At 38.3% G+C, this 19430-nt stretch overlaps 1 protein-coding gene across 2 annotated transcripts in view; it reads left to right on the top strand.

The window, feature by feature from the left end:
* Positions 1-19430, top strand: part of rasgef1ba (RasGEF domain family, member 1Ba) — a 63147-nt gene that overhangs the window by 35229 nt on the left and 8488 nt on the right. The window contains exons 1-6 of one of the 2 annotated variants that reach the window (XM_053481032.1): positions 11747-11949; positions 15420-15602; positions 15812-15934; positions 16054-16191; positions 18784-18996; positions 19088-19162. In XM_053481032.1, the coding sequence (XP_053337007.1) occupies positions 15426-15602; positions 15812-15934; positions 16054-16191; positions 18784-18996; positions 19088-19162 (726 nt within the window). In that variant the 5' untranslated portion in view covers positions 11747-11949; positions 15420-15425. Of the gene's footprint in view, positions 1-11746; positions 11950-15419; positions 15603-15811; positions 15935-16053; positions 16192-18783; positions 18997-19087; positions 19163-19430 lie in introns of those variants that run through there. The other variant, XM_053481030.1, reaches the window with a different exon arrangement.

Here is a 19430-nt window from a genome sequence, read left to right as displayed (position 1 = left end):
ATCAACCTGCACTGAATTATTCACTGAATAGATTTAACTCTACTTTCTGCCTGCTTGTAACCAAACAAAGTTAATTTAATGACTTATGACAGATCATCTGCTGGGTGTTTTTACAGGGCATATACTGTAGTCCATTATTACAGTACAATGACTTTAAATGGGTTTTTTGCAATGGCTGTAGGGGACAGCACAATTATCAAGCCTGTTAAACTTAGGATTAGCTTTTTAGAATATGTCTCCTACAGCGCGCACACACACACACACACACACACACACACATATATAGGCCTATATATATATAAATATATATATATATATATATATATATATATATATATATATATATATATATACTGTATATGCTTCAAAACACTTATAGTTCTGTGTTGATTAAAATAAAGTCTAGAAAACAATCTGATCCTGTAGTAAGTGAGAAATGAAGGTAGGAAAAGATCCTACGTTTAGAATATTGGTTGATTAAATTCTCTCTATTCTATTTCCTTTCTCTCCCTGTTTCCTCTCATATTATCCCATTTACAGTAGGTGATACCATAACCGTAAGTGAGATAAGAAATGTGTTGCTGCTGATAATTTTCTTGTTTAGGCCTAGGTACTTAGCCATGTAGCCATGTAGCCATTTTTTTTTTTTTTACATCTCTGTACATATAGTGAATTAAGGCTCTCATTTCATATAGGACAAGTATGTTTTACTGCAAATAAATGCAAATAGATATGTATCGAATTTGTACCATATGAGGTCCGGTTCTTTTGATTTCCACCACTTGTTTTGTCCCATTAAATTGCTTTGAGCTTCTGTTCTTTTGGAATGTGAGATGCCAAACAGCTGTGTATACCACGCTGCCAGTTACTTTGCCCACATCTCTGCTTTTAGTGCATCTAAATTTAAAGCACATGTTTATAGTGGCTTGGAGGAAGAAAACAGCCCTCGCCCTTTAGTATAAGAACCAAAACATCCCAGGGCCAAAGCCGTGCTAAATTCGGACTCTTCGTTGCATAAGCGATCTATTGTCCTGCGGTCGAGCTTCCTCTCTTTCCCAGGAAGCAAACTGGTGCCATTTTCCAGGCCTTTGATTGTGCCAGTAGCGGATTAAACAAAAAGATGAGACAATAACAGAGATGAACTCTCTGCAGTGTACTAAACACTCCTGCATTGCACACGTAGCAGATTATTTTCCTATCACTTACCAGTGAGATGCCTTCACTCTCACTTTCATGGGACAAACCAAGCCACAGCCAGCTCCATTTGAGCCGGCTTTGTGTGGCATTTGGCATGGCATCTGTGCCATCTGTCTCTACATTCTTTCAGGCTCCGGGGGCATTACCAAGACTGTCGGGATCTTGGACTAGGCAGTCTCTCAGGTCAGCAGGAGAACTGAAAACTGACCTAGATAAAAATTATTGCATGCATTGGAATGCAATAACACATGTCGTGCCATGTTCATCAGACCTGTTCAACTTTCTCAACATATCCTCAGGGGAAAGACAGTCAGTTAAGCCTCTCTGTCAGACTTAAAAGGTTTCGAAAGGAATAGGTCTTATGTAATTTAAGCTGATTAGTGCATGTATGTGTCGGTTTTGGCTGCCTAATCAGTTGCATCTTTGCATTGTGTGATAGTGACATCACTTTGTGAAATTTGTGAACTAATGTAAGAATCCCAACTGGGTGATGACAAAAGTAGTCATGTAGTTGCTCGACTGGCCAAGCGTTGTGCACATTTGTCGAATAAATTTAGGAGCACAGGGTCTCAAATGGGCTTGTTCAGCTGTCTCGGTGGAGAGTAGGACCACCCCTGCACTGGCCAAGAATATCATGGTGATTTGTTTGCCAACATGTCTAATGATTTTACTAAGTACTCAAAGTATTCTAAAACTTTTGCACTCATTTCTATTTATTTGCTGGCAAGATACTGTGTCGGTGTCATGTCTGTATGAGCAACATTTACAGATCACTAAAGGCTTTGCCACAGCCAATACAAGAAAAGCTGGGGAAAAACGACGAGAATCAAACTTAGCTGCGTATGTAGTATGTCACACATTGGTTATTGGTGTTGATGAAATGTCCAGCAAGTTGTAAGATGAGATGGGTGCATTTAAAATGCACAGTGTATGTTTTTGTTTAGTAGTCTTATACTCCAAAGTCTTGTGATAAGCTGACGATGTGAAATACTGTACTAGACATAAGTTTGGATTTATTTTCTACATTCTAGAATATTATTGGATTTTTAAAAAAATCTATGAAACAATACATACAGCATTAGGTAATTAAGTAACAATGACAAGAGTCAGGTGTTATTTTAAGACAGCTGTTTTGGAATGGTCATTGCCAGAACAGTATTGTCAAGTGCATTTGCAAAACCCATCAAGCAACTGGCTGTCATCAAGACCATCCCAGAGGAACAAGACCGAAATTTACTGAAAGTTGATTTATCCACCAATTAACAACAATTAAATCACCAATTAACAAACAGCACCTCGAATTAGAGCTGAAGATCTGACGGAGCATAAGTAGCAAATAAATTAAACATAACTGTTCAGAAGGGGTTATTGCATATTTTGATGCATTCAGTATTGTTTTACAGAGTAGAAAGAAAAAACGTATGAGAAATGACCATGGACTTAGAAGGTTTGTCCACTTTTACCTTGTACTGTTCATTGGCTCCTCAGTCTGGGAATTAATCCCAAAAGGATACCAGATTCTGTGAATGCTTATGTCTGTCTCATATAAAAGGTCATAGTATTTAAATAAAAACTATGCATGTGCTGCTGTATCCTTTAAATCATCTCTAGATTACGTATAATGCCTGATACATTGTAAATGCTATGTAAATACAGTAGTTCTCATATAGTATTGTTTGGGGAATAATAATAATAATAAAAAAAAAGTTCTCCATCTTTTGATGGAACGCCAGTGTGTTAGAGTGTGGAAGAGGTGTTAGGAAACAGGCAAAATTTCAGCTAAGCTCCAAGCTTGCATTTATTCACTTTGTGCCTTTTAGTACTCTTTATCACACACACACACACACACACACACACACACTAGATAACAAAAAAAAAGCACAAAGAAAAAAAAGCACAGATTCTGGGCAAGTTTTTTTTTTTTTTTTTACTTATTAGATTCTTTTTCAAAATATTTTCCATCTATGGTTGGTTAAACCTACTGATGCAGAACCCACAGATACAGCTAGCAAACCGTATTCGCCATCTTCTGAGTCGGTGGATTTTTAGCAATGCCTCAGCAGGATTTTGTCAATGTGATCTGGCAACCCTGGGTTAAATCATACATTTTATTCTTAGTTGCCTGGCCACCAATGAGCCACCAACTGTTCTAAATAAACAATAATGAGAAGTTATGTTTAAACATAATACACACTGCATGGAAGTGTAACACAACACAACAGTATAATGCAGGATTTAAATTCTTTTTGAACTCCTGAAAAAATATGCATTTTTGAAGGTAGAATTATATATTTTTTTACTAGGGTTAAGTAGCATACACACTTGACAGGTGATGATTTCAGCATGAGAAACTGATAGGAATATGAAAACTGATAAAAACTAAAAAAAAAAACATCATAAGGTTATCATATGATTCTCTTGCTAATAAAACAAGCACAACAGGTCACCTCTCAGCACTGCTGGTAGCTGAAATGACCTCTTGACTTTTTGCTAAGATGCAAACACGAGAAGATGTTTATTATCTTTTCTGCCAAAGCTTGGCGTGTATAAAATGAGATAACTCGACGTGATTTATGACTAGACTCATTAGAAAGACTTGACTGTCATAATCTTTACTACTGATGTTAGCTACATGGCTAATATATGAAAGGTTATAATATAATTTCTGGAAAACTATGAAAAAAAGGGAATCCTTGCCACAAGACAATATGCTTTGTACTTCACCAGCTGTTTCCTGGGAAATTACGGGAACTCATAGTATTTAGACTCATTTTTAGATAGCACATCTGAATTAGCAGCATGTCCTCATAACAAAAAAGTCATTATCAGTGTATCATTTGCTTACAAGGGAAATGAGTCGTACTGGATGTAATGAGAAAGTCCTGGGAACAGGCTAAAAATAGAAACACTAAAGAGTGTCTTTTTTTCCCCAGGTTGTTCCATGATGTTTATTGAGACAGGAGGTGGATGGAGGGGAGACAGCAGTTCTCAAACACGCATACATAGGTCACAGGGGACACAACGGTGGGGTGGGGGCTATTGAAGGCTTGGGTGGGGCGCAGAGAGGCTGTCTGTCTGGGTGTTGTCGCCTGTTTTCCTCTATTTCCTAAATCACACTCACGCACACACAGAGCTTTACGGCTGGATTGGTCTGAACACGTTTCCCACATGCCTTTTCCAGCATTACAAGGAGCACTTTATTTATTTATTTATTTATTCAATCAGATTTTTTTCCACAATTTATTTTTGGTGATTACTATAATAAACATTACACAATGACTCCTAATATTAAAAATAGATATATCGAGTCATATCTACTGACTCACTTAAAGTACAGTCAAGATCTAATTTTATACACATTTTAGATCTTACTCGATTCACAAGAAACGCTAATTTTTTTTTTTTCTTTTTTTTTCAGCCATATTTGTTTACTCACAATGGGACTATTGACCCATCAGGCATATGGCATGCATTGCTTTATTCCTTGGACACTTCTCCATCTTTTGCCCTCTGCTCTTTTGTCAAGAAATTTCTCCCACTCCAGGCACCTCTATAAAAGCTAATTAAACTGTCAGGGCTGCTCTCCGGATACCCAAGTGACAGATGGACTCATGGCTGTGTCTCCAATCCCCTGATTGACTTAACAGACCTCAACTCCACCCAAAAGTCCAAAACCCAGATGGGAACTAGACAGAAAATGGCTTTTCCCAAGAAAATTATCAGTTCTTTCAGGTTTGGGTATGTTACGGACAGCTGGTTAAATACTCATGTATAGACACAAAGCGTACATTTAAAAACACATGTTCAATCTGCCATCTATATCCTTTTGTGGGTTTACTTTTTAAAAAAGCCATGAGTTTTTTTTTTTTGTTTTTTTTTTTTTTTTTACCATGAGTGACAGGTTGTCAATTCTTATAAAAATGCGATCATTTTTAAAGAAAAAGAAAATTGTGCTGTAGAGTGTAATATGCATTTCCTGTCAGTTCCCACTTGTTAAATTAAATAGCGCATTTTAAATTCATATGACCTGATGTACGCTGTCAGCGCACATATCTCTGACTTTTATACCCGAGTGTACTGGACAGGAGACCTTGTTCTTTCCCAGTCCATGTGTTTTGTATTAGCGTCTCCAAAACTTTTAGTAAACTCTGCTGAACACCTGTGTTTTATATGCACGGGTGTTGTATCCTAAATGTAATCATTGTGTCTAGCATTAAAAATGTTCACCACTGGAAACAAATAATCAAATAATACCCAGTATATTTCCTACTGTAATTATGCACATTTAACATCAGATGAAACAAATAGGTTAATAGGGCCTTTTTTTTTAACTCCATGTGCATACCTTTTAGTAGATCTTATCTGTTTTTATTCAAGACCTGTTGTCTCATGCAGGGCATCAGACTGAGCGGCAGTGGGGCAGATGACCTAAAAAGGCTTTAAGTGAAGTGTTTAATGGGTTATTAACTGCTTCTACGATCCAGATCAATCATATGCGAAACTGAGATGAGTTTCAGTAACGGTCGCTCCTGACAGAAGTGTTAATCGCCACACCTTGGTAGCCGAGTAGAAATTTAAATGCGAATAGTTTTTCCTGTTGCGTCTGATGGCGAGTCCTTCTCCCTCCACTGTACTCATGGATAAATCCGTAAAAATTACACTTTTTTTCTCCCCCAGAGTAGCATTCATCCAAAGTTTCAAATTGACCGAAAAATGTCTAATACATGAACATTAAAAGTCTGAGCTGGAAGATGCACTGACATTTACAGTTGAAATATATACAGGCCACATTCCTGGCAAATTAAATCCAGTCATATGTCCATATGGTGCTGATCATAGGGATTGAATTTGACAGTGATTGACCTGACTGAGACTGGGAATCCATGTGTGTGGTCGTATCACTTTACTTCAAATAATGTATGACTGGTGCAGGAAAACGCAGATGCCAGGCTTCAACTCATCCACCATGTGGTTTTCGTTCTGCACTAGGTGTATTCTTCAGACATACAGTATGGAAAAATTTAATGATAAACACATGACTACATGACTTTTATATTTTGGTTGGATTTGATTATTTAGTTTTCGTGTTTCTAACGTACATTTTTACCCTAGGAGACTTTTTCTTTCATAATCCTGAGCTTTGTTATTGACTATAGAGAAAGAAATGCATAAAGAATTTCCAGGCCTAAACAGCCATGAAATCTGTAATAATATCATTATCATCTTATGAAAACATCTTGTCTTTCTTTCAAATTTAAGAACATTGAACTAACAGTCAAATTTACTCCTGTGTCAAGTTAGAGATAAAATAACAGAACCACTTTTTAAAAAATTTATCATCTGTAAACAGATTTTAGACTCAGGAACAACAACTTTCTTGCCTCAACAAGTTAGTAAACTCGAGCAATGATTCACGTTTATGTACAGCACGCCTGAGCAGACGATTCCGTGTTTGTAGTCTCATGATGTAACATGTGAGTGTCAAATGCAGCCAGTGAGTAACCAAGCAGCAGACCAAGCTGACTTGACTTTGCCCTCTGTTGATACTGTACAGTACATGTTTGGCTTTTGGCACAAACTCAGAAACTCTATTAGCAATTTGTTTAATCATTACCGTTGAGGAAGTTTTATTTTTTAAGTAATTTAATTTAACCAAGTTAGGCCTAACCCTAACCCTGGTTGAAGAAAATGTTCCCCTATATGGGTTATTCTGTGACTGGGTGCCATTTATTACCGACATTACCTTCACATTACATTCACGTTACATATTTTGAACAAAAGGAAAATGTTCTTTTTAACAACCTACAATGGTGGCCAAAAGTATTAAGACAACATATGCCATGTGTTATAGTTCATCTGTTTTGTGCACAGACAGATGTTACTAATTAGGTCTCTCCTATATGGCTGAAATGTTTTGCTTATAAAATTTTGCTGGGTTAGATAATGGCTGGAACAGATATGTGACAGGGTGCTTACTTTTTGAAGCCGTGGTGTCCATGTCTGCAAAAAAAAAAGCTAAAACTATGGAATTATATAGTGTAATTCTATGAAAAATTAAGTGAATTATGAACTTCTGTGTCACATTTCTGTACATGATCTTCAGGAAGATCAACACCAGTGACACCAGAGTACTGCAGATGATTTTTTGACTTTGGCTTCCAGCAGGTTATGAAATAAAGGATTTCATACTAAACATTAATGTTGTATAGCAATTTCATTCAAATTTTTCTAAATATCTTGTCAGCAGTTAACAAAAAATTAGAATGTCATTAAAACATTGAATTTTATGTTTGTCTGAATATTTTTGCCCACCTCTGTACATGTATGACTAGGTTAAATAACTCAAAACATTAATTATATATACAGTATAAACCTCTTTAAAGCGCATAGCATCACTATCTTAGTATCTCAGCCCACTATAATACACTTGAATTATACAATTGAAGATAATTCTTTTTGTCATGGTGTGTAAAGCTATTTAAAATCTCATGCTTATACCATAATTTTCTATGACCATTATAGATAGATTATCTATATATACATTTAAGTGTTCTCTAACATTCATTCAGCCTAGTTACATAAACACATTTACAGCTATGAAATATGTGAAATGATCCACAAGTCACATGTTTAGCAGCATCCTTATTTCATGACAATCATGGGGAGAAGGAAAGTTCTCAAGTTTTCTGTACTTTTACAGATAATGTAATGTTAAACAAATGTACAAGACCTTATGTGATGTAAAATAAAACTGTGATTAAAAAAAAAAGGAAGTAAAGCATTACAAGGCGGCATGGTGGCGTAGTGTTTAGCACTGTGGCCTCGCACCTCCAGGGTCGAGGGTTCAAGTTCTACTCATTATGTTTGTCATGGTGTGTGTATTTAAAATCTTATGCTTAAAACATAATTTTCCATGACCTTTATAGATAGATTATCCATTTTCTATATGCATGGAGTTCGCATGACCTCCCTGTGCTTGTTACTGTGGTTTCCTACCAGTTTTCTAGAGTCCAAAGACATGCAATGTAGGCAAATTGCCATTTACAAATTCACCATAGTGTGAGAGGCCCTGCAATGGACTGGCACCTCATCATGGCTCATGGCCTGAGACCCCTGGGATAGGCTTTGGGCGACCCTGAACAAGACAAGTAGGACCCTGTCCTAACTAATTTCTATGATAACCTTCTTACTTTAAACATGAGAAAAACACAGCGATTGTCAGTCAGGAGTTTTAACAAAATTACAGTAAAACACTGTAAAAAAATATATATATATCTAATGAACATTGTAATGGATATCGATGTAGAAACACAGCCTAATAAATTACTCATGTAACTAAACCAGGCTGAAGCTCCAAGAAACACGAAGGTAGAGCAGAATGCATATATATGAATTGTAAAGCAGGAGAACATGTGGCATTTGTGGCATTTTTTCATCTTTGACTTCAAAGCCACTGTTATTTAACATGGATGACATGGACCGTGTCCTGCTTTGCCTCTGGTTGAAGAAAATGTTCCTCTAAACAAGGATCAGAATGTAGCAATTACAATAATTACAGTAGTTGTTTCGCAGTTTCTTAGATGTTTGTTTTTAAGCAATACAAAAGACACAATGATGCGTTTGATAGTACGTTGTGAATTTAAGAAATTAAGGAAAGAAAGGGATATTCTTAACCAGGCACAGAAAGGTGGCACACCTTCCAAGAACTTGAGAATAATTTGAAGTAGTTATAACGTCATGTCTTTGTAAACAACTTCTATAATTAACTCCAAAAGCGTCATAGGTGTGTGTGTGATTTGTCTAGCGTTGTTCTCCGAGGACATTATTTGTGCTATCTCATCAAAAAAAAAAAAAAAAAAGCCTTTTTTTATTTGTTTTATTTAATAAAACCACTGCTTTAGGCCACTTAGGCTAGATCTATTAAAAAGATTCTTAAGTTTCTGTTGAGTTACATTTATAACAGCAGCAACAACAAAGATCCAAATGAAACAATAACAAGGTGAACAACTGTGTTACAAGTTTTTACACACTTGTAACCTGCGAATGATCCGGTCAGTCTTTGACCCTCAGCATTACGCTCTGTCAGGGAGCACTAAGCAGAGGTGTGAATCCCACATGGTGGGCAGGAACAAGGTCAGCTCCTCTCAGTCGTTTACAAAGAACAATACGTTCTCCTCACCAGCAGTTATGTAACTGTGGGCCTGGAGTGTAGGTGTTGAATATGATAGCTGTAAACAGTTGTTTCTGTCAAAAGTAGTACTTTCTGCAACTGAATAAAAGAGGATATATTCGGTCCCATTGTCACCTAGCCTTGGCAGGATCTTTTTGGATGCAGATTAAGGAGATTATTCAGAGGAGTCTTTGTGGTTTCAGGAAGCACGTACCCCTGCTGTTCTGTTCAAAGGCAGTGTGAATGAGACAAATTTCCACATGCAGTAAGTTAAGATTGCATCTTAAGTTTTCTTCGGGTGCTACACAACAAAATCTACACAAATACATCATCATCATCAAGCTAAGCACAGTTCATATAAGCAAATAAACACTATACTGTTATCAATCAGATTTTTTGTTGCTTTTTTTAAAATACAAAACCAATATCAGTTCTGAGTGTAATTGGATATGCTGTAGTAATCAACCAATATCAAGTGTGTAAATACCGTAAATACAGTGTGTAAATAATCAAAAACCAACATCCTTGGGAGAACCAAGCCAAGAATTTGCTTTACGATTCTGAACCTGCCTTACTATTTGATGACTGTATGTATTGACATGCAAGATCTGTGTCATAACTTCACAGTATATCAGCTGATTGGGTCTGATTTAATGTAAGAAATAATTAATATAATAAATGCAACACAATCTATTATTTAGTGTAAGCTAATTTGAGTCAGTGGTACACTAATTAAAATAAACTTTTTTTTATACTACAACACTAATTTTAATACACATTTTTTTAAATAAACAAATAAGTAATTGTGTTTAATGCTAATACTAAAGCATACCAATTTAAAAGGAACCAAGTAAATGACCTCTTATACTCTGAGCTGCAATAAGAGAAGGAAGGCCTTTCGCTGAACTCTTTCTGGCATTTGTTTTCCTTTTTGTGGCAGTGTAGGATTCAGGAGCAGGTCATATGCTATAATTTGGTACTAGTTGTATACTGGATGAGTCCACAGGAGCAAATGTCATGTGTGACAAAGATCTGTGTATTTTTAGGTGAAATGTGACAGGAATGGGTCACACCCAAGGTTTAATGTGAACAACAACCTCGTATAAAGACTCATGTTTTTCCCCCCTTTATATGCGTGACAACCAGGATAACTGTGGCTAGCTTTTTGGGGTTTTTAAGTGTAAAATAGTAATATCAGCATGACATTGAGTGTGATATTGTTTTTATACAACATTTCCACAAATACTTAAAAAAAAAAAAATTATATTGCTCCCCCAACACATATTCTTCCACAACTGGCGAAAATAATATTGAGCTGGCATCTGACACTTTTACCCTTAGTGTAATTAACAGGGGTAAAAATTTTTTTTTTTATTCTTACCATTACTATGTAGCCAAAAGGTAAGGATAATAAAAATAGAAGTGGGTTCCAGGGTTGGATCCATTAAATGAAAAACTAGTGCACTGTGTAGGGTGTGAGAATATCTTGTTCCACACACCAAGTAGTGGCTGTGATCAGGGGCTGGGGACGGATTTGGGATTCAGCGTTGTGTTAGAAGCTAGTTAGCTTTTTTAGCTCACAACCGGACCATCCAATCCGTGCACAGCTCTGCACTGGTTTTAAGCCGATTGCCCTTCTTGATGGAACCTTTTAATTTTTATCCAGGTTTGGGCCCATTGGCTGGGGTTAGGGCATGGGGTGGAAATTTCACCCAGGCCCTTTACGTGGCAGGCAAGAAACCTACCACTAAGCCACCAATATATGTATAAAACAGAAATTCTGTTTGTGTTTACACAGATACTTCCATATCACAGTAGGTAACGTCATCATCTACTGTTATGTCATACTGTGAGCGTATAGCAGGCAGCGTCATCTACACGTGAGGAGCGTCAGCAAGTTGACTTCATTTACTAATTAACTCCATTCCATAAATTGATAGGATAATGGTAAGTTATAATTTTGCTACATTAAGGATAAACAAAAACTTGGCTCCCTGGGGATCCCCTAGATCTTAATTTGGGAACCACTGCTTTATCTGGAAACTCCAAAAAATATAGATCACCAAAAACTGTGACTGAAGTAAATAAAGCAGCACTTCTCCGAATTTGGGTTCGTTATAAAAAAGGGAAAAAAAACCCTACGGAATTCACCTTATATAAATAGATCACTTTCAGTTTCAGATCAATTCCTCTTTCCTAGATTGCTGAAGTGTATATTTGGTGTAATTACCATCGGGAGCGGTCACGCGCCTACGCGGGGGAGCGCGCATCTTTAGTGAACGACGCCCGCTCTGATTGGCTCGCGCTAACTCGCGCGTCACGAGCTACTATCAGGTCTATAGAGCGCGCGCTTTCCCTACACTCAGTCGGGCGCGAGAGCGGAGCGCGTGTGTTCTACTTAGGTCGGAGCTATTCATCCTGAAGACACGCAGATTGTGTGGATTTATCGCTATTTCTTTGAGTTATTCTTTATGTATATATATTTTACAAACGAAGAATAAATAATCGAGTGCGTGCATGTCCAGGGGCTCGTGCTGCACTTTGTAACCGAGTTGGAGTTCAGCCTAGAAGACTCTGAGGAGGTGAGATCACTGGATCGATTTCATGCGGCTTATGAGTGTGCAGGATAAGGTGGTGTTCAGTTCCTTAGGCATGTAAGGAATAAGTAATTAAACTTTTACAAGCACAGAGAGATGCTGTGTAACCTGCTGGGGTGCATGCATGTGTGTTTATTATTATTATTATTATTATTCTTTTTTTTTTTTTTTTTTTTTAAAGATTTGCATTTAAGCATTTTTAATTTAAACCACTGTGATACAGTACAAACCTTGGTGCATTGAATATTAAGAGAAAATATTCAGCCTTTTTATGTTAAGATTTTAGGATAGTCTAGGCTGTTTCATATCAATTTTAATGCCTGGTTCAGTTTCAGCAAGTGTGATGCTGAAGAAGGAGCAAATGCTCTCTTGTTTACCTGCTGCTGTGGTCTATTTTAACTTCTGTTCTACAGTAGGAGGATTCTCCTCACATTACAGGTTAAAAATGCTACTATTGCACATATATATATTACCTGAATGTGAATTGCAGTTGCATTCAACACTCCATTGCATGGGGTTTGTATTTCTAATAGACTAACATAAACCACTGAAATGTTAGACCCCCTGATGCGTATGTGTAAGGTCACTAGAAGGTTCTCAACACTCATCAGCACAAATTATTTGGGGGGGCGGAGGGGACAATGCTTGCCACGGCATTTCCCCCCAGCACGACACAGTTTCGTAGTAGTTTCTTTGAAATAAGATCTTCCCAGCGAGAAACACAAACCCTCACACCTGCCTAACGTGCTGGGACAGAAACTTAAACCTGACAAAGGACGTCGTTTGTCATCTTGAGCATTAAAAGAAAACACAGGGTGGACATCTGGAACAGACCCTTCGCAGTATCAGTGCTGTGTTAATAGGTTTATCGCTGCCATGGCTTGTTACATAATTACTGTAATGGTATTGACTGCTCTTCTACATCTTATGGCAAACTGAGATTCCTCAGGGTTAAAGGACTGTAAACAAGGAGGAGCTCTGTTTGCTTAGTTCCTTCTGAGTGCTTTTCAGCAGCAGCTTTGGCACAGCTGGTTCCAGAGCAAAGTGGGAATGATTTGTTTTTTTCCTGTCACCAAGGTCATTTTGTTTGTCCTGATTTGTGGCCCTAGCTAAACCTCTCATTCAGTTCTTAACACCTAGTGGCCTGGGCAGGGGTCTAGAAACCATCTAGAGCTTACCGTATATTGAGCAAGCATGTACTGTACCACACCTTAAGGTGGAAATTTGAGTACCAGATGTGTGGGTATGATTTATTTTAATTTTTTTAAATCATCCTGATATTAATCTGCTGATGTGCGTGTTGAATACAGATTAATATAGCCCAATAACGTTTCCAGGCACGTATAAGGAAGTGTCTTTTCCATGTTGTTATAAGTTCCCTCTTTGAAAAGAAAGTCCCATATGACGCCTCTCATCACATGAAACACAATCGACATGTGACTTTGAAATAAATTTCCAGATTTGAAACTGGAGTCTTTAAACTATATATAAAAGTTATGGTTACAACCGAAAGCGTTGTGACCTAATACTTGTGTTTTTTTTATTTTGGTTTGTAATCAGCCACCCACAATGAAACATGAAGCTATCAGCAAAGAGCCCAGACTCATCTTCACTAGAGAAACAAGCCATGACTGCAAGTACTTGCACCTGCGACTAAAGAGCAAACACAGTCAGCTGGCCTGCTAGTCATTAGCTCCTGCTTTGTTTTACGCTTTTATAGGATTAGATTGTATAGCAGCTGACACTTCTTGTGAGTCTGAAAAAAGGCCTCTAGCAAGGACTGCTTGTCTTTCCAAACTGTGATGTTGTCTCAGTGAGCTGCGAAGAGATGCATGAGAGATCTTACATGTTGCCCACTGGGATGTCATCAGTGGGCCAAGGGATGGGTGTGCCAATATGTGAAAAAGCAATTACATTTGAAGCATCTAATTTTTTATTTTATTTTGATGCAATATGCATTTGTTGGCTAAAAGCAATATTGCAGTAAATTTTTTTTACTATTTATCAATTAGTTTGAAATGATTGCGTCTTTGTTTCTTGACAGTAGTATACACTACTTAATAGTATTCACAACTTTAATAGCACTGTTCACATGTTTACAGTCTAATATTTTAAAAAGAATCCTATTGATGTGTTCATTTCATAAATAATTAATGATATTAAACGGAGTAATCTAGATACATGTTTATTGAACGTTCTGTAAAACAAGAATATTTGTAAAGGTTTCAATGGCAGGATTTCTTTTGATTTAAACAGTCAGAGTACTTTCACAGTTCATACTGTATTTGTGGCTTTGTTTCACAACAGTCATAAGAAAATTTGGGAAACACTTTCCATTAATGTTAGCTATGTGTAACACTGTCAGCATTTAATTATGTTGTTGCTGTCGTAACATTGACTCACTCCTTGCAAACAGCTACATTTTGTTAGGGTTGCATGAACACCCCTCCGCACTCAGTTTTAAAGGTACATATATAGTGTCCCAGGCTCTTCATGTCCTTGACATGGGACTGCTGAACACATGCTGCAACAGATGCATGTGGGGGCACAGCTCTGACTTTTATCACCCATTTTAATGCTAATCTCTGTTGTGTTATGAAAAAGGCAAGGAGAGGGGTGTGTAGATAAAACGTATGGCAGCCCCCTCTTCCCTGCACACCCGTGTCTAACCCTGGCACTCTTACGCCTGGAGCTAAATGCGGGCCTGAATAGGCAGGCGTCCATTGGAGCTGGCTATTATTTGCAGGTCCCTGAGCGCCTTGACTGAGAAGGCCTTTATCGAGAGGCCCGCGTGTCCTCCCAAGGCTGCGCACTATCTCTAGGAAACTGAGATCTCATCCTGAAACATTACAGATTGAGTTGACATTAGGCTAAGTCCAGTACACAAACTTCTTTGACTCTGGAAGCGCCTGAGGTGAAAGGTTGCACAGGGCCTACAGGACAAGTATGTGGAATGAATCGCTTGATTTCTTAGTGCTAACAGCTTTACACGTTTTCATGGTGCGTGATGTTTTCAGAAGCGTTCACTCTCATAGGTCAACATGTTTATCTTCTTTCAGTAAAAAGGTTCTCTGTGTTGAGCTGCGCTGAGCAGCCATGTGAATCAAGAGCGAATTAAATGCTTATTTTGTTCCACGGCCACTGTACGAGACAGCAGTGAACACAATTTTGTTGTGCTATTATGGTGTGAGTGACTGAGGGAATGAGCGAGAGAGAGATCATGTGCATTCTGAATCTCCAGTGTGGATATTAAGGGAAAAAAGAAAAGGTGTTTGCAGAACTAGATTAATCATATAGGATGTATCCCTATGAGTGCCCTTCCAAAAGAAGAGTAATTTTCCACTCAACTTCCCATAATGATTTCAGGGACCTTGGGTTCCATGCGAAGGTAAACAAAATCTTGACTGTGATTCCTCAGAATGTGGACTAATTATATCCTGTCTGGCCTTCAACAGGACAAAATGCCTCAAACGCCACCCTTTCCAGCTATGTTTGGGTCCAATGGCTACAACAACAACCTCTACCAGACAAAAGAGGAGGACTACAGCGGCTTATATTACCATGACAACAACCTGGTGTCAGGGTCTCTGGAGGCCCTCATTCAACACTTAGTCCCCACCGTGGCTTACTATCCTGATGTGAGGACTGGTTTATCTCTCTTACAAACACAACATAGCATTCACTATACAGTCAACAGTCACGTCTAGCCTAATCGTTACCATCCTGTGTATTATCTATGAGCCTATTTCTGTGTATTATATAACAAAAGTAGACTGTTCGAAGCGCTATACAAATAAAATAACATTTTTGTACCGCTTAATTAACACTATCCTGTTTTAATCTGCAGAGGACGTACATCTTTACGTTTTTGCTCAGTTCCCGTCTTTTCATTCATCCACACGAGCTCATGTGTAAGGTCTGCCACTTGTGTACAGACCATCAGAAGCTCAGCGATCCTTCGGCAGATAAGGTAACAAACTACTGTGATCACAATAACACCCTCTATCACACTAGAGTTCATGCAGAACAGAACTTGTGCCTGTTTTTAATTGATATCTTTTGGGGTCTTTTTTTTTTTTTTTTTATCAGATGAGAATCAGAAAACTTGCTCCCAAGATCCTGCAGTTGCTAACAGAGTGGACCGAGACGTTTCCTTACGATTTCCGGGATGAGCGGATGATGAGGAGTCTAAAAGAATTAACAAATCGATTGACCAATGGAGATGAGGTGAGTGTCTTAAAAAAATAAAAAAATAAAAAAAATGCACCAACACAAACTTCTGTTCCAGCTAAGAAGAAAACTTTAGCAACAAAAGTTGACAGTCTGTTCCTCAAAACCCCAACACATTCCCTAAAAAGCAATAAACTTCTGGAGGTTCCAGCACGTGGGGTGAAGTGGGAGCCACTTCTTGGGGGAGGGGAGAGATTTCTCCAGTTCCAAAGCAGTTTGTCGTGTCTGACAAGAAGAGAGAGAGAGAGAGAGAGAGAGAAGAAGAAAGCTCTATTGTGTGGCTGCTTTTGTCTCCTCTGGTGCTCCTCCACATGCCGCATTCAAATAGTTCAATTAAAGCTGACTTAAATGTTGCTGCTTTAGCATTTATTTTATTTTAAAAAAGAAAAATAAATCCTGCATATTGTTAGTAAACTTCACATAAAGTGCAATTGAATTGTAGCACGCTATCATGAGTAGTAGAGTTTCTGCATTGCGGTTTATTTCTTAAGTGGTAAATTTATTTATTTATGCAACATGAATTAGGCTGAAATTGGCCATGCCGACCAGTCTTTTTAGATTTCCGTGTTTAGGCGAACAGTTCTCATCTACAACAAGAAAACCTGATTTTGCAGGAAGATATTAAAGTAAAATTGATTTAGGAAAACCATCTGCAGTGGTGTCATGCTGCTTCGTGGTAGGGAATTACTTAGCAGCAGGAGGCTAGTTGGGGCAGATTATTAAAGAAAAGCAAGACAATCCCAGGAGCTTAGTCAATTAACATTTTACTCTCCCATGGTGTTTCTAATACACTGATGTGTTATTGTTCGAGTGGCCTTTTTTATCAGCTCTACCTACGAGAAATCAATGTTAAAAACATACTAAAGGACACTGAGGCAGTATTTTTTGCATTTACTAGATCTGTGTAATTTGACTGACTGTGCGGTAGGAATGCGTTGTGATGTCTGGTATTATAAGAAGCATTATTATTTTTTTATTTTGTTTAGTTTGACGCAAGTGCAGTCGATGCTGCAGTTTCCACTTGTAGCTCGTACGTTTTTCCTTCATCTATACCTCTTTACTTGTCCTGATACAGCCAGTTGTAAGCAAGAGCTTGTCATTGTGCTGCAGATCTTGGATGTTGGCTGGATTGAGTTTAGAATAAACACTGTAACATCTGTCTCCAGACCACAGTTTGGTCTTTAGCGTCTCGGTGTGCTGAGACTGTTATTACGGATGTGGTCATCTATATAAGGAAGCCAGAGCCCAGTGTAACCCAGCTCTGTGATTTGTGCCTGACCGTGGCTTCAGTTCACCTTTTGCACAGGCCGTGTTTACGCCGGAGCACAGCAGGTCGTATCACGAGATCAGCTGTCGCATATGCCGACTTCGAGCGGGGAGACGGCACAGAAGTGGCTCTTTCTACAGCGAGCGAGAAATTCCCTGCTGCTTCAAAATGTCAGCCAGTTATCTTCATGAATTGTTTCTGAAAATAACCACCACTTGCTCTTTTTTTTTGTGGTGATGCCAGAAGCTTTCCCATATGGTGGCTCCTGAAGAAGCGACCTTTTTGATCTCCTGCAAATTGGCCTCATCTGAGCAGAAGGAACTCTACTTTAAAGGGAAAAAATATTTTCTTAAGGAATTATTTACTCCTCGTATCAGATTAAACCGATTAGCATAATACTTTGGATCTTGTTATGCATGGACCTCAGGGAATTCAGGAATTCAGGTTTCTTTAGACCAAAGCTGCTTATTACATCCTCTAGGCTGTGAGGCCACAAAGAACCAACAGTCTGTTATTACCAAATTGTCGTTAGATTGAAGGACTGTCTTAAATTTCCCATCTGTCTTCACAGAGCTTCACAGAAATCTAGCCAGTTGTATTTCACTGTAGGTCCAAAACAAGAGACATTTTGACAACCAAAGTTTTGATTTCAGATTACAACACAGCACGTTTACAGTTTCTTTACAGAATGCACATCAGCTATGTGTAGCACTGACTAGATGGAATAGACGGACAGTTCAACTCTCTTGCTACACTCAGGGTAATGTGTTACCATTGCTCCACGCTAGTTATACAACTGCGTCTTCTCAACCGTGTCAAGCTTTTGTTATAAGATTACAGGACCTAAGGGACAGGGTTATGGCAGGAAATGGGTAGCCTGCCAGTTCTATTAGAAGGTTTCTGAGAGGATATCTCTGGACAGCACTGCTCTTGCATAATAGTGCAGGAAGTCTTTATGTAAATGTTCGTCCAAGTCAGCAGTACTTTCGTTCTTTTAACTCCCTGACCAAGTGAAAAATTAAATGCTTGAACAGACAAATTAAATACAAAAAAAAAAAAAACCTTTTCATTGTTTTCATTTTGCACCTGAAGATCCCATTTGCTTTGTGCCACCATCACTGCTAATGTTGCATCATCCTATGAATTTGAAACCGGATTATTTTAATGTTTCCAGTCATCATTCTTATCTCTGCAGGCCATATCCTCTTATATTTTACTGGTTTATCATTATTCTGTAACGGCCAGCACTAAAAAGTAGCTATGTTGTAAATCTTGGTGCGAGCTCAGCTGTAACTTTGCCCTCTTCTGTTTTGTTTCTCTAGGTTTACAGAAAAGCAGTGCAGCAGATGACACAAACCCTGATCCGTAAACTCACTACACAAAGTCAGTACGAAGAAAACTTGTCCAGGATTAACTCCACAGTGCCAGACAGACTAACAGTTTTGAAAACCAAGCCTCAGTCTATCCAGAGAGACATCCTGACCATCTGTAGTGACACATTCACTCTGGCTCAACAACTAACACATATCGAGCTGGTGAGCATTCATGCAATATCCTATTGCCTGGTCTAATAATACATTACGTACACGCGCCTACATCAACTTCATCTTCCATTTACTTTTCCAGGAGCGACTAAGTTACATAGGACCAGAAGAATTTGTCCGGGCGTTTATTCAGAAAGACACACTCGACAATGAACAGGTAACATCACGTTCAAGCAGTTTGTATGGGAAGTTTTGTTGTTTCTTTTTTCTCCCCAGAGTTCCAGAAAACAAATACCAAACTCGAACAAATCAATGCGGCTAATATTTGCACAACCCTGAGGCGATACTGTGACTTTTCACTCACAGTAAACTGAGAACTTTCACCATCCATTTACTTTGCCGGGTTTTTTTCCCCCCCCTGACCATTTCCTAGTCTCTCATGAAACTCCCATCGCAAGGTCAGTTCAGACCCACCATGTTGTCAG

Source organism: Clarias gariepinus, chromosome 21 (assembly GCF_024256425.1).
Source record: "Clarias gariepinus isolate MV-2021 ecotype Netherlands chromosome 21, CGAR_prim_01v2, whole genome shotgun sequence".
In the NCBI taxonomy this organism is placed as follows: Eukaryota; Metazoa; Chordata; class Actinopteri; order Siluriformes; family Clariidae; genus Clarias; species Clarias gariepinus.
The sequence above is the reverse complement of the archived record's forward strand: the minus strand, read 5'-3'. Positions and strand labels throughout refer to the sequence as shown.